The 16,513-nt window shown below is 41.9% G+C and overlaps 1 protein-coding gene across 2 annotated transcripts in view; it reads right to left on the bottom strand.

Annotated features, from left to right (window-relative positions):
• Positions 1-16,513, bottom strand: part of drc1 (dynein regulatory complex subunit 1) — a 62,736-nt gene that overhangs the window by 29,477 nt on the left and 16,746 nt on the right. For both annotated transcript variants that reach the window (XM_033021481.1, XM_033021483.1), the window contains 4 exons: positions 13,510-13,647; positions 7,227-7,313; positions 5,814-5,936; positions 1,961-2,100 (listed from right to left, as the gene is read on the bottom strand). In XM_033021481.1, the coding sequence (XP_032877372.1) occupies positions 1,961-2,100; positions 5,814-5,936; positions 7,227-7,313; positions 13,510-13,647 (488 nt within the window). The remainder of the gene's footprint in view (positions 1-1,960; positions 2,101-5,813; positions 5,937-7,226; positions 7,314-13,509; positions 13,648-16,513) is intronic.

The following is a 16,513-nucleotide window of genomic DNA, read 5'->3' as shown; positions in this document are numbered from 1 at the left end:
GGGAAGTGACTAAGAACCCGATGGTCGCTCTGACAGAGCTCCAGAGTTCGTCTGTGGAGATGGGAGGACCTTCCAGAAGAACAACTATATCTGCAGCACTCCACCAACCAGACCTTTATGGTACAGTGGCCAGACGGAAGCCACTCCTCATAAAAGGCACATAACACCACACTTGGAGTTTGCCCAAAGGCACCTAAAGGACTCTTAGACCATGAGAAACAAGATTCTCTGGTCTGATGAAACCAAGATTGAACTCTTTGGCCTAAATGCCAAGCGTCACGTCTGGAGGAAACCATGCACCGCTCATCACCTGGCCAATACCATACCTATGGTGAAGCATGGTGGTGGCAGCATCATGCTGTGGAGATGTTTTTCAGTGGCAGGAACTGGGAGACTAGTCAGGGTCGGGGGAAAGATGAACGGAGCAAAGTACAGAGAGATCCTTGATGAAAACCTGCTCCAGAGCGTTCTGGACCTCAGACTGGGGCGGAGGTTCGCCTTCCAACTGGACAATGACCCTAAGCACACAGCCAAGACAATGCAGGAGTGGTTTCCTGACAAGTCTGTGAATGTCCTTGAGTGGCCCAGCCAGAGCCCAGACTTGAACCCGATCGAACATCTCTGGAGGGACCTGAAAATAGCTGCGCATCGACGCTCCCCATCCAACTTGACAGAGCTTGAGAGGATCTGCAGAGAAGAATGGGAGAAATTACCCAAATACAGGTGTGCCAAGCGTGTAGCGTCATAGAAGACTTGAGGCTGTAAACGTTGCCAAAGGTGCCTCAACTGAGTAAAGGGTCTGAATACTTATGTAAATGTGATATTTCAGTTATTTATTTTTAATTACTTTGCCAAAATTTCTAAACACCTGTTTTCTCTTTTTGTATTATGGGGTATTGTGTGTAGATTGATGATAAAACAAAGATAATTTAATCAATTTTAGAATAAGGCTGTAATGTAACAAAATGTGGGAAAAGTGAAGGGATCTGAGTACTTTCTGAATGCACTGCCGTTCATTGCGTGGAACAGATTAGCTCATCAACCATCCTTTAGAGATGGAAAAAAAGAGGATAGGGGGAAAGGTGATCCTTTCCTATAAAAATATTAGCCAGGAGGTAGGATTTGTCTGATGCAAATCAGTTTACAATGTTTTGAGTAGAAATTAGGTTTTGGTGGGTATCGAGAACCAGTGAGCACATACAAGACACTTTGTAGTTTATATCTGCACAGAAGCAACACATGAGAGTATTCTATGATAGACTCAATTAAAGTCACTAAGGATCAATAATCATACTCTATATAAACCAATATGATGTTCAAGACCCTGATGTAGCTATGTACCAAAAAAGATTTTATTATCCCTACTGCTAACTCGGCTTGGATCAGTAGAAAAAGACCAACTTGGGTCTTCCAGGTTGTAGATTGGTTATTGCATGTGAACCAATCATAGTAGAATAACATCACTAACCCCACTTTACTGAATGATTCATACTAACACCCACTTCCTACACTAGTCAGTCTTGGAAGCGGTAACGATGAACTAACAACTAACGACCTGCTGTACTGTTATAATATGGGTACTGATTAAAGATGATCTTGAACTACAGATTGTGTAGATTACTTATTTACACAGGCCTTTACAGTTAAATATAATGTGAAGCACAATATTTACCTATTATCCTTTTGAAAAGCATTATACAACAATCATAACATGAAAATTCAATCAAAAGCCAGGAAAGATATTACGCAAAGTGCTGAGAGCATGGAATTTGCAATAGGTGGAGAGATGACGTCAAATAGACCATTCAAGGAAGCCAGGAAAACACTAGGAGGGGAACAGGACATATGATCTGAGGTGGTAAAACAAAGACTCTTGTGAACAGTTTACCCCCAGTGTACACCTTTTGCATTGAACAACCTGCTTCAATGCTGTAAAATTCAATGTAAATTTAAATGTAACCTTGCAATTTTCCTCTTCTGCTGCATTTTGGTTATTGTGTTCTCCTCATCGCGTTTCTTCAACACCTGGAAGTTATATTCAAGTTTCTCTTGATTTAGTTGATACGTAGCTTTCATCTGCTCCAGCTGCTGCTCCAAAATCTAAAATAAATATTGGTTCTTAAATGATGCCACTTTATGCACGGCTGACAAACGAGATGCTCGTCATGTTAACTGATTACGTATTTTTAACTGTGCAGTTGCTGAAAAGCATGTTCTAAGAAATGAGAGACAAATATAGCTCAGTGAGTATATGAATTCTTTGTGAAGAAAACCATATTAATTAGAAACCATTCAACTTCAACCCTATGGTCAATGTGCTTTATTGTCACATGTGCAAATTCCTCTATGATATTCTGATTTCAAAACATAAACATGGGATTTTGCATGTATTATTGGTATATTTAGGTTGGCTATATTTATCCCATTCTGCGGCATGTGTCAAATTCTATCTGGACATTTACTGATTGCATCATTTGAGATACCCACCACTTGCATCTAACATTACTAACAACAACGCTACTCTGTGAGCGACTCGCGGCGCGCTGCTCCCGTATGTTTGTATGTGGAGCCACGTCAAAGAGGATTTTCTGTTGCGACAGACAATAAAGTTTTCTGAATCTGAATCTGAATCTGAACATTTAGCATTTCCAATTGCATGATGTGAAACTTTACTCTCTCCCCACCCCCAACAACTCTTCCACCTAAAAGAGCTGCTTATTACCCTCTATATTAAAGCACACAATGTGGCAGTGATTCTGAAGGACTGCTTGTTAAGACTCAGCAAGACTTCTGCTCCCTTGGGCCAGATACACCACGCACTTGGAGAGGAAATACTATAAACAATATTTGCAAGAAAGAACTGCAGGAAGGAATGGGTGACGTTTTGGGTCGAGACCCTTCTTCATACCGGTCTCGACCCTAAACGTCACCTTCTCGCCAGAGATGCCTCTTTGTCCCACTGAGTTACTCCTGCATTTTGTGTCTACCTATAAACAATATCCCTTGTTTATGTTAACATAGCACATTTTTCTTTCTCCGAAAATATTTTCTCTACCTTTTTTGATTTTAAAACAGGGTTCTGTAAATGTGCTTACATTTTTTTTTTAAATTTTAAATCTCTCATAATTTACCACCATCCACAGGGGGATTACATACACAGAAAGAAATTGAAAACCTTTGTTAACTCGTGTAATTACCTTTGCTTAGAGGAGGGGCAAAGTTAAAAAGACCAGAGACAATACATTAGATGTATAACAGTAATTAGCTTTAAAAGGTCAAGCCACACATCTCGCAGTTGTAAAGGACAATTAAATTATATTTTGGATATAATACTACTACAACCTAATATAAATATTGAATACTGTTCATGGCATACAAACAGCTTTATTAGTTGGAAGCATCTCCTCCTTGGTTGGAAATGGAATCAATGCTCAAGATTGTGATTATTGACAGCTGAACTCATAAGAGTCTACGGTAGTGAAATAAATTAGTCTCTGAAATATAGATTGATGCAGTATAATTTACCTAAATTGATAGTACCAGTAGATAGGGCCAAATGTTTTGATTTAAGTTGAGGTCTCTAAGCGTTACACTCAATATCATCACAATATAAATATAGCATGACATTACCCAAGAGCCTAAATTAGCACAGAGCAAATAATACAATGCATGGTCATATCCATGTACTCATTAAGAAATAGAACCATGGAAACATCCAGCAAAGGAAGGAATGGGTGACTTTTTGTCACCCTCTTTTTTTCTCTTTCTCTCTCTCTCTCTCTCTCTCCTCCCCCCTCTTTTTCCCTCTCCATATTCATCTCTCTCTCTCCCCCTCTCTTTTTTAAACAGATTACCACATTTGCTGCAGTTATGTCCTTTGCCCATCTCTTGTCAGTCAGTGTAATGTTTAACCTGTCAGATGGGTATAGTCGGTTTTAACAGCTATTATCATAAAATGCCTTTAGAAATTTCCTTGCAACCTGTATATTTTGTTATGGATAAATTATGTGGGAAGCCAGAGTGTTTCTGTGCCAATAGCAATAACGACCAATGCTATGGCCATGTCATGGTCATTTTCAGTCCTTCACAGATAACATGCTTGCATCAATCTGTAGTGTGCATGGTTAAGTATATATGTTACCATGGTCCAGGATTTATTGACGCAGGTTGATCATACGCTGAATAATCCAACCACATTTTTGTTTTGAAGTGGAAAGAACTAATGAAAATGGCATTAATTGCAACGTGTAAAAAGAGTTGAGATATTGTATTATAATTTTGCTGCGTCATTGTGGTATATATCATGTCTTGATTGGTGAATATATTTAGTTTGTGAGTTATTTGAAGCAGAAATAATATGTGAATGTAGACAAAAGTGCTGGAGAAACTCAGCGGATGCGGCAGCATCTATGGAGCGAAGGAAATAGGCAACGTTTCCGGCCGAAACCCTTCTTCAGACCGATTTCCTTCGCTCCATAGATGCTGCCGCGCCCGCTGAGTTTCACCAGCACTTGTCTACCTTCGATTTTCCAGCATCTGCAGTTCCTTCTTGAACATAATATGTGAATGCTTCATTGAGCATAAATCTGACAGGTAACTACGCAATTCGTCCAAGCACATTATCGCACGCGTCATGCAAACCATCTTAATGACCACCTAAACTGTCATTTGACAACCTAAAAAGCTGTCAAGGTTGCCTGGCAGGCAACAGGGGAAAAAAGTGAAGTGAGAGCCCTGTGCTGCCTCAACCGCTGAGTTTCTCCAGCATTGTTTGTCTGCCTCAGAGTTTTGTAACATGGTGTAAAGATTACAACCTCTCCCTCAATATCAACACGATGAAGGAGCTAGTTACTGACTTCAGGAAACTAGAAAGTGTACTATGCCCCGGTCAGCATCAATGGTGCCGAAGTAGAGAGATGGTCGAGATCTTCAATTTAATTGGTGTAAATGTCACCAACAATCTGTTTAGGACCAACCACACTGATGCTACTTCAGAAAGTACACCAACCCCTCTACTTCCTCAGAATACTAAAGTAGTTCAGCATCCCTCCAACAACTTTTATCAACTTCTATAGATGTGCTGAAGAAAGCATCCTACCAGGATGTATCACAACTGGATTTGGCAACAGCTCAGTCCAAGATTACATGAAATTGCCAGAGAATTGCCAATGTAGCCCAGTCCATCACACAAACCAGCCTCCCCCCATCTACACCATGGTGTCTCGGAAAAACCGGTAGCACCCGCACCCCAGTCATTCCTTCTTCACCCCTCTCCTGTCAGGCGAAAGATACAAAAGCTTGAAAGCACATACCAACTGATTCTAGCCCAGCTTTCACCTCACTGTCATCTGCCTACTGAACGGTCCTCTTGTAGACTAATACTCCTGTCCCACTTAGGAAACCTGAACGGAAACCTCTGGAGACTTTGCGCCCCACCCAAGGTTTCCGTGCGGTTCCCGGAGGTTGCAGATGGTTGCCGGAGGTTGCACGTAGTGGAAGCAGGTAGGGAGACTGACAAAAACCTTCGGAAACCTCCAGGAACTGCACGGAAACCTTGGGTGAGGCGCAAAGAGGTTTCCGTTCAGGTTTCCTAAGTGAGACAGGGGCATAAGGGTTTAGTCCCGATCTCCCCACCTACTTCATTGTGGCCCTTGCATTATTCCTTAATGTGCACTTTCTCTGCAACTGTAACATTATAACGCACTCAGGTATTTTTCTTCATAGCTATCTTAATATATTTAGGCACGTAACTTCTTTATTCATAATCTGACATCAGCAAAATGGAAATTTCAATTTGTGAGCAGATCACATACCTCTACATCAGTCAGCAACTTCATTTTGATCATATCGTATTCCTCTGCATCTTGCACCCGCACCTGCTGAAGCTGATTCTCATACTCTTCCACCTTCTCCATTCTGACCACAAGATACTCGATCTGAGAAAATAACATTAAAAAAAACGCATGTGGACTCGGATCAAATAGTTCACAAAATAAGCACATTCTTTGCCCAACTTATTTTCTACTTTATGGACTGTTGATTGCAACTGAGCACCCCCTCACCCCCATGTTCTCCAAGTTCAACTTGTAACTTTCACTTGCATGAGTACCCTGACGTATGTATTTTGTCTATTAATTTAAAGTTTATTTATCAATAGAATTATACATTATTATGAAGAAAGACTGGATAGACTCGGCTTGTACACGCTAGAATTTAGAAGATTGAGGGGGGATCATAGAAACGTACAAAATTCTTAAAGGGTTGGACAGGCTAGATGCAGGAAGATTATTCCCGATGTTGGGGAAGTCCAGGACAAGGGGTCACAGTTTAAGGAAAAAGGGGAAAGCCTTTAGGACCGAGATGAGAAAAACATTTTTCACACAGAGAGTGGTGAGTCTGTGGAATTCTCTGCCACAGAAGGTAGTTGAGGCCAGTTCATTGGCTATATTTAAGAGGGAGTTAGATGTGGCCCTTGTGGCTAAAGGGATCAGGAGGTATGGAGAGAAGGCAGGGATGGGATACTGAGTTGGATGATCAGCCATGATCATATCGAATGGTGGTGCAGGCTCTCGAAGGGCCGAATGGCCTACTCCTGCACCCATTTTCTATGTTTCTATGACAGATACTAGCTTTATAGTATTTTTAAGTGTTTAAATCTTTTTGAGAACGCAAGACTAAACTAAACAATTGTAAGCTGTTTTGCATTCTCAGTAAAAGTAACGCAAAACTAAACTAACCAATTGTAAAATGTTTTGCATTCTCCTTGATTGAATTCAAAACTTCTTAAAAGTAAAGCAGAAATGAGCACATATAATCTTTCTTCAAACAGCATTTTAAAGAAATTAACTACTTGTTTTTATGGTAGACTCCTGCTCACAAGATCCTCCTCCCCAGCTAACCAGTCAGTTTTTGTCTGGTAACTCGTTCACTCTCTCACTAGTTTAAACACCTGTTTGCAATATTTGATCGTTTTAAAGGCTGATCAGAAATAGTGTAGTTTGAGCTAGAAATTAGCAAGTCGCTCTGAAAACATTGCGTCACAAATCCACATCAAATGAACATAAAATATGCCAAATGAAAAAGCCAATGTACTTAGCTGATTAGCTGCACAGAGAGCATAAGATAGATCAACTAATAATTTATATTCTGTTTCAATTATGTTAACTATACTTCCAAAAATTGTAATATTCTTGATAACTTGATTGGTAGACATTAAAAATATTCACCTCTTTGTCTCTTCGCGTCTGCATTTTATTTTCCCATAGCAATAGATTGTTTTTCATTAGTTCGTGGCGTTCCAGCTGAAAGGCTTTCTGTTAAATAGAGAAATAGAAATGGATAAATAACTGACCCACAAACTATGATGCAAGATCCTGGTATATCAAGTCATTTGCTTAAATTCTTTTTTTTTGTTACTCTGTCAGTTATCAAGGCTGCTAAACTACCATGATTTGCTCGCAGAAGAGGGAACAAAAGACAGTAAAAAGAAAATAATGAATCTTCTTTGTAAATGAAACAAGCAAGAAAAAAAATGAGGTGGAATTCTGTAAAAAAACAGAACAGAATAGAATAGAACGAGAGATATGGCAAAACAACACCAGAGCCATTTATCAAAACTGCTGTGGAACTGGGAGATAGTGTGCTGATTTTCCTATCATTGCATCTGGAATTTCACATCACAAAGATTAAAGATAAAAGTATTTAGATCACAATAGGCAAGCATTCACCATTTCTACGTTGCATTGCGATTTACAGCAAATTTAAATCTGAGCATAGGTTGGTCTGTATAATTTAATTTGGACAGAATTGGATTTCCTAACCCATTCTATCATCATTTTGTCGATTTGTTTACTCATGTCCAGAAACAGTAAGCAATTCACCAACTCAATTAAGTTAGTGTGGAACCTGCTTCAGGATCCCTGCCAATCTTTTGAAGGTACTGGGTAGCATGGAAATCAGATGGTCTCAGGACCCAGCAGTTACAAAAAGCACATTTGTCCCTATTCAATAAAGAGGCAAAACAGAAAGCAGAGAACTGTAACGGTAGGTAGCAAAAATGTGTGATTGGAAAAAATTTGAAATCCATTATTTAGCAGGATTAATACTTGCAAAAAGGCAATACAATCAAGTGGAGTTAAAATGGTTTTGTGAAAGCAAAATTATGCTAAGGGAATTCATTAGGCTTCTTTGACAATGTAATGAGAGGACAAATTATAAGCAAAACCAAGGACATGATTGTGACCTTTTCCCCCCAACAGAGACAGATGGCTGAGGCAGCCACCACTATCATCCAGCAGGAGCCAGTGGAGATAGTGGAGGTATACAAATACCTGGGAACAGCCTTCGACAACCTGCTAAGGTTTTCCTCTAACACAGAGGAAATCCTTAAAAAGTGCCATCAGAGACAGTACCTACTCAGGAAGCTGAAGTCATTTGGGATTAACAAAGACATTCTCACCACATTCTACTACGCATTCATTGAAAATGTAATAACCTTCTCTTTCACTAGCTGGTTCCACTCCATCACCCTGCAAAACAGAAACCGCCTGTTGAATGTGGTCAAGGTCTGTTCAAAAATCATTGAGCAGCCCGTCCGAACTCTCACTGCCCTATGCGACCAACAGTCTGTAAAGTTAACACGTAGGATTCTTCAGGACCCCTCACATCCTGTTTCCTGAGTTTGAGTGGCTCCCCTCAGGACGCAGACTCCGCTGTCCGGGTTGCCGGACACAGAGGAGGAAGGCAACCTTCATCCCCAGGGCTGTCCAGCTTCTTAATGCTGATCACTGACTCATGAACATATGAAATGAAATAACCTTTTATATGCACTTTTTAATTCAAGCACTAAGGAAGCACTTTAAAACTATTACTATGTGTTGAATGTTGATGTGCGGTGTGTGTTGTGTGATTGTGCAGTGTGTCTGTGAAATGCGTGTGTTGGTTGATTGTGCAGTATGCGTGCTGCTTATGTTTGTTGATTGTGTCCCTCTTTTTTTTTTTTTTTTTTTTTAAAAGCTACTGTAATGCGCCTTTTTAAATTGCCCCTCGGGGACGAATAAAGTGCTTTGATTGATTGATTGATTGATTAATGAAACCAGTTAATGTAGTGTGCTTGAACTTCCAGAAACATTCCAAAAATTAACTCATGGAAATGTACTTAACAAACACTTACTGTATTGACGTGCATCTGTGTGTCTGTTGGGTGAAGAGTATTGGCTAACCAAAACAAAGCTGGATTAATAAACCCTTCTGGTGAAGTGTCATAGGGTCAATCTGGGGCTATTTTCGATCAATAACAATGTCTAAGATGAAGGAATCAAATTTACTGCAACCCAAATCATTCACAATAAGGTTGTAAGGAAGCAGGATGTTATGAAAGTACAAGAAGTACAGATAGGTTGAGAATGTGGGCAACAAAAAATCCAGATTTATAACCTGGGGAAGATTTTGATGAGAAATAGTAAAACAGGATGTTTAAATGGAGAGAGAATACAGAACACGGTGCTACACAAGGATTTGGATATCTTATATTTGAAATGTAAAGTTAGCATGCAGATACTGGAATCCAATAGTATGACAACACTGACATCATTTGTTGACCTCGATGGTAGGGAGGTCAGAGCCGATGATGGACTGGGCAATATGCTAAAAGCCTTTTTGACCACCCTATCTACCTATGACGCCACCTTCAATGAACTATGTATCTGCACTCCTAGATCCCTCTGCTCTATAACACTTCTCAGAGCCCTACCATTCACTGTATAAAACACATGGTTTACATTCAATGAATAATTTTAACTGTAGGGTTGATACCCTCCACTAATTTCATCAGTCTTTAACATACAATGGACAAATTAAATTTCCAGTAACATAGAAAATAGGTGCAGGAGTAGGCCATTCGGCCCTTCGAGCCTGCACCGATGATCATGGCTGATCATCCAACTCAGTATCCTGTACCTGCCTTCTCTTCATACCCCCTGATCCCATTAGCCACAAGGGCCACATCTTAACTCCCTCTTAAATATAGCCAATGAACTGGCCTCAACTACCTTCTGTGGCAGAGAGTTCCAAAGATTCACCACTCTCTGTGTGAAAAATGTTTTTCTCATCTCGGTCCTAAAGGCTTTCCCCTTTATCCTTAAACTGTGACCCCTTGTCCTGGACTTCCCCAACATCGGGAACAATCTTCCTGCATCTAGCCTGTCCAACCCCTTAAGAATTTTGTAAGTTTCTATAAGATCCCCCCTCAATCTTCTAAATTCAAGCCAAGTCTATCCAGCCTTTCTTCATATGAAAGTCCTGACATCCCAGGAATCAGTCTGGTGAACCTTCTCTGTACTCCCGCTATGGCAAGAATGTCTTTCCTCAGATTTGGAGACCAAAACTGTACACAATACTCCAGGTGTGGTCTCACCAATACCCTGTACAACTGCAGTAGAACCTCCCTGCTTCTATACGCAAATCCTTTTGCTGTGAATGCTAACATACCATTCGCTTTCTTCACTGCCTGCTGCACCTGCATGCCTACTTTCAATGACTGGTGTACAATGACACCCAGGTCTCGTTGCATCTCCCCTTTTCCTAATCGGCCACCATTTAGATAATAGTCTACTTTCCTGTTTTTGCCACCAAAGTGGATAACCTCGCGTTTATCCACATTATACTGCATCTGCCATGCATTTGCCCACTCACCCAGCCTATCCAAGTCACCTTGCAGCCTCCTAGCATCCTCCTCACAGCTAACTCTGCCCCCCAGCTTCGTGTCATCCGCAAACTTGGAGATGTTGCATTCAATTCCCTCGTCCAAATCATTAATCTATATATTACTAAAACTCTGATCTTGACTGCTTTTGGCCCACTGTGCTGCGATTTCCGACAGAACGCCGCCACCTACGGCTGTCATTTTTGGCCACCTCGCTCAGAGCCCCCCTCCGCCTTACGGTGCAGAGGAGGTTTCCCATCGATGACAAATCAGAGAGATATTAATGTTTTTTAAAAATTCACCATTCTCTCTGCTGCCCCTGCTGGAGGGAGGGGGAGGGACTATAAAACCAGGAAGTGGTGTGCCTCACTCAGTCTCTGCAAGATGGATCAAGCCAAGGGTAACGTCTCTCTGAGCTCTGTATAACACTGAGCAAATGTCTACACAACCGTGAGTCCCCTTAATGTGGTTTGAAAATGAAAATATAGTTTGTTTGAAGTAAAAAGGCACTGCCTGCAAATGGTTGTTTGGGTGCTTTGGCTTGAAGTTGAAAGGGACTACTTACTGCAAATGGTGGCTTGGGTGCTTTGGCTTGAAGTTGAAAGGCACTACTTACTGCAAATGGTGGCTTAGGAGTTTTGGTTTGAAGTTGAAAGGCACTACTTACTGCAAATGGTGGCTTGGGAGCTTTGGCTTGAAGTTGAAAGGAACTACTTACTGCAAATGGTGGCTTGGGTGCTTTGGCTTGAAGTTGAAAGGCACTACTTACTGCAAATGGTGGCTTGGGTGCTTTGGTTTGAAGTTGAAAGGCACTATTTACTGCAAATGGTGGCATGGGTGCTTTGGCGGGAAGTTCAGGCACTACTTACTGCAAATGGTGGCTTGGGTGCTTTGGCTTGAAGTTGAAAGGCACTACTTACTGCAAATGGTGGCTTGGGTGCTTCGGCTTTAAGTTGAAAGGCACTACTTACTGCAAATGGTGGGTTGGTTGCTTTGGCATTGGCTGGAGGGAGGGGGAGGGATTATAAAACCAGGAAGTGGTGTGCCTCACTTAGTCTCTGCAAGATGGATGAAGCCAAGGGTAACGTTTCTCTGAGCTCTGAATAACACTGAACAAATGTCTACACAACTGTGAGTCCCCTTAATGTGATTTGAAAATGAAAATATGGTTTGTTTGAAGTAAAAAGGCACTGCCTGAAAATGGTTGTTTGGGTGCTTTGGCTTGAAGTTGAAAGGCACTACTTACTGCAAATGGTGGCTTGGGTGCTTTGGCTTGAAGTTGAAAGGCACTACTTACTGCAAATGGCAGCGGGTGCTTTGGCTTGAACTTAAAAGGCACTACTGCAAATGCACTTCCTGTTTGCACTGTATATTGATTTTAGATAAAACGCTACCACTTACGGCTGTGATTTTTGGCCATCTTACTCAGTCCCCCCTCTGCTGAGCAGGTGCAGAGAATTCTTCCCATCAATGAAAAATAAAAGTGTTATTAGTGTTTAAAAAATGTTGAGAATCTCTCTCCTGCCAATCACGCCATGAAAGCCACACCTTTTCCGGGGGGGGAGGGGTTATAAACCCCGGAAGTGTGGGTGTGGCAGCCTCTGCATGATGGAGGAGGGAGAGGTTACGACTGTCTGAGCTGTGAATCAACTGAACACACTAAATGTCTACTGAACTGTGAGTTTGGTGTTTTGTGTGGTTTTATGGTGGTTTCACCCTGCATGAAATGGTATGAAGCTGCATTTGAATTTGGTGGCCTTGCACCCTGCTTGAAGTGGAATGAAACTGCACTTGAATTTGATGGCTTTGCACCCTGCTGAAAGTGGTATGAAACTGCACTTGAATTTGGTGGCCTTGGATCCAGCTTGAAGTGGTATGAAACTGCACTTGAATTCGGTGGCCTTGCACCCTGCTTGAAGTGGTTGGAAACTGCACTTGAATTTGGTGGCCTTGCACCCTGTTTGAAGTGGTAGGAAACTGCACTTGAATTCGGTGGCCTTGCACCCTGCTTGAAATGGAATTTCAAGGAATAGTCATGAGTCAACTGCCAGCCCACCAGCCATGAGTGAGCTGCCAGCAGATCAGGCTTGAGGGACTGAGCTGCCACCCCAAGACCCCATACCAGCACTCCAGAAAGCCCCCCCCACTGGCCACCAACATTGGAATTGGTGGAGAGGTGGAATATTGCGTCGGGGGACCAGCCCTCCCGTGTGAACATGGGACCCAACGGGTCCCACTTAGTCTAGTATATATTGTAAATAGCTGGGGTCCCAGCACTGAGCCTTGCGGTACCCCACTAGTCACTCCTGCACTCTAGCTCTCTGCTGCTGCCAACAAAGCTCTGCATAAACCAAACCACCCAACTGGTTTCATTACTTCAATTATCAGCATTTAATGCAATCTGTCTTATGTCAGCTGTATTTATTGCTTTGGGCAATAAATACAGCTGAATAGTGTATATGTATCTGTGCTTTAAAATTAATTCCCTGACATTTGTTGCACAATCTAGAAATGCTCTTTGAAGTTTGTTAACATGCCATTTTAATTAATGGCAGAAAAGGCTTAGTTAGCTTGTTTTCCTGCAGAACCAGTTTCTGCAGGTAAACAAGCTTACTACGTTTTTTTTGTCATTATCAACCCAAATGCCATGCGTTAATAATCTGTCACATCTTGAAGCACCTCTTAATTTAATCAATTCTAGATCATAACATGAGATATACCATCTGTTGCAAAACTATAACTGGTCTTTCATACTTTTAATTACTTTAGATTTCAACTTAGACTATGCTGCATGTGAAATTCATCACCTCTATCTCCTTCATTTCCATTCTATAGGACTTGGATAAGGTCTTTATTTGTTCTTCCATACGTTCCAACATCAGGTCAATGTCTTCAGCTAATTTCTTGAGATCTTTTACATAACGATCATCACTCAACTTTAGCTCCTGCATGGAGAACATAAATAAAATTAAAACCTGCACAATCTGTGAAATTTGCAATCCTGCTACTCAGTTTTTTTGAAGTTGCCCAAAGCAATAAATACAGCTGTACAAACAGCAGGCTGATATCAGAAAACAATGACTATAAAATTGTGCTCAACAGGAACTTGGCCGACAGAAATCATGATTGATGAGTGTGTCACCGTTCATTGTAGACTTTGACAGTAGTGGATTAGGAAACCGAGGTGTGCTGACAATGAGGTAAAGATGTCGTTGGGAACAGAGTCCCTTTGCTAATTTAAATGTCACAGACAAGCTATTATTCATAGCAAAGTTCCCATAAATGTCACAATGCTGATATGTCACAAAGTTTAAACAATATACAGGCCCACTTGGGTTTTCACACATACCATGTTTGGGGTGGTACAGTGGTAGAGTTGCTGCCTTACGACACCAGAGACCTGGGTTCAATCCTGACTAAAGCGGCCTTTTCACGGGGCGACTTGACGCAAGAGTTAACCAGAGTTTAACATCGTGGGAACCTCGTGCGATAACAGTACGGCATTCGTGGACCACCGTGGACCACCGTAGCGCTAACGGCAGGTAGTCGTGTAATTTGGTCACTCGGGAGAAAATTCAAGAAAGTTTGAATTTCTCCAAGAGTGACTTGTACACTTGTGGTTGAGCATTGCAACATTATATGGACGTAGTGGCCAGTGCGATATCCGTAATAACTCTTGCGGGTACCGTGGGAACTCCTGCGAACGGTGAACCCGGAAGCTGGACAGAGGGGACAGAAGGTGAGTAAAAATTGTCTTCTGTGGGATTGAATTTAAAAAATAAATAAAAATAAAGATTTGCATCCGCATATGGACATCAACTTATTCATGAGTTATGTTAATGAGATTCAAGAAAATAACTATAATCTTTAAAAGGGACTTTAAAAGGGACTTTACTGAAAGGTTACGCATTTTTATGGTCCGTGAGAAAATTTTCACATGTACTTCTTTGAGAGATACAGGTCGGAGTCCTCGCCGACTAGCGATCGATGCCTTTCCGAAGCAGGGTCCGGAACGCTACCAATCAATGTTGTACAGAGACCCGTGTAAGGAGTGAACTGCACATGCTGGTTTAAACCGAAGACAGACACAAAAAGCTGGAGTAACTCAGCGAGTCAAGCAGCGTCTCTGGAGAAAAATAGCTGATGTTTCGGGACGAGACACATCTTCAGACTCAATTCCGATTAGGCTGTCTGAAGAAGGGTTCCGATTCGAATCGCCACCTATTCTTTTTCTCCAGAGATGCTGCCTGACCCGCTGACTTATTCCAGCTTTTTATGTTTTTCTTCCCTGATCTGACTTACCTGCTGAGTTACACCAACATTTTGTGTCCTTCTGTGCGTATTAACCAGCATTAACCAGCGTCTGCAGTTCCTTTAGACATTACCTAACTTCAGATTTTAGAGATATAGCGCGTGGGAACTCCTGCGAACGGTAAACCCGGAAGCTGGACAGAGGGGACAGAAGGTGAGTAAAAAAGGTGGTCTCAATATCGACAAGGGAACATGTGTCCTTCGAGGATGTCCCACCTAATTGTCATTGTTGGATAATCTTTTTAACAGGAACACTTGCAGAGATGGCTCCCAGAAAATCTCAAAGAAAGGGGGTAAAGCGTGTCAGAGATGTTTTTGCCATGTTGCTCTATTCAGTTTCTATATTGTTTCAGTTTCAGTTTCTATATCTATATTGTTGCTCTATTCAGTTTCCCAGGGGGTCGGGACGGGACTGGAGTTGGGAGGGAAAGGTGGGGGAGTCGAGGGAGAGGAGGGGGAGACAGATGGGGGTGTCTTCATTTACTGGCGGCGGGTGTCTGTCACTGAAACAGGCAGGTGAGATTTCACATCCACCTTGTGTGTGCCTCTCTCTCTCTCTCCCTCCCTCTTACACAGGCTGAGAGACTCTGCCTCTGTGAGTGTACGTCTCTTTCTCCCCCTCTCCCACACACAGTAAGACCGAGGTACTGTGCTCAGTCCATCTGTGTCTCCCACATACACAGTAAAACATGTCTCCAAATGAGCCAATTCAACCAAGGGAGGATATTTATAGTGTGTGAAAAAAAAAGTTACATCATTTGTGTCACGTGTAGTTCACGATGTTCATTCAAGATTTAACGCGAAAGCTCGGGAGACGGACAAGTCACTCGCACACATAACAGAAATGCCGAGTACCGTGGGAACTCTTTATCTACCCCGTTATATCGTGCGAGACTCGTGCTGGACCACGACCACTTCACTCTGGTGACATCTTGCGTCAACTCGCCCCGTGAAAAAGCCCCATAAGGGTGCTGTCTGGACATTCTCTCTGTGACCATGTGAGCTTTTCTCCAGGTACTCCGGTTTCCTCCCACATTCCAAAAACGAAAGGGTTTGTAGGTTGACACAAAATGCTGGAGTAACTCAGCGGGATGGGCAGCATCTCCGGAGAGAAGAAATGGGACATTTCAAGACCCTTCTTCAGACAATTTGCTTCTGTAAATTGTCCCTAGGGTGTAGGATAGAACTAGCGTACAGGTCATCAATGGTCGGCGACGACTCAGTGGGCTAAAGGACCTGTTTCCACGCTGTATCTCTAAAACTAAACAGACGTTTGCTCAGGATTGAGGATGACTCACTTTGACTTCAGTTTTGTGGGTCTTTAGTGGAAAGACTTATTTCACTTTGTGGAAAGGTGTCCCACCGTGTTGGAGGCAAGCAATTTCTGAGGAGGTAAGCTCCTTCCCCACTTAAAAAGGATTGCCATGCTCCTGATATAGTCTGCCCAAAAGAGACATTCCAACTATTAGGCAAATAGCAACAAATAAAATGGGTAAAGTT

The sequence above is a fragment of the Amblyraja radiata genome, chromosome 5 (assembly GCF_010909765.2).
Source record: "Amblyraja radiata isolate CabotCenter1 chromosome 5, sAmbRad1.1.pri, whole genome shotgun sequence".
Classification (NCBI taxonomy): Eukaryota; Metazoa; Chordata; class Chondrichthyes; order Rajiformes; family Rajidae; genus Amblyraja; species Amblyraja radiata.
Note: the sequence above shows the minus strand (reverse complement) of the source record. Positions and strands in the feature narration are given on the sequence as shown.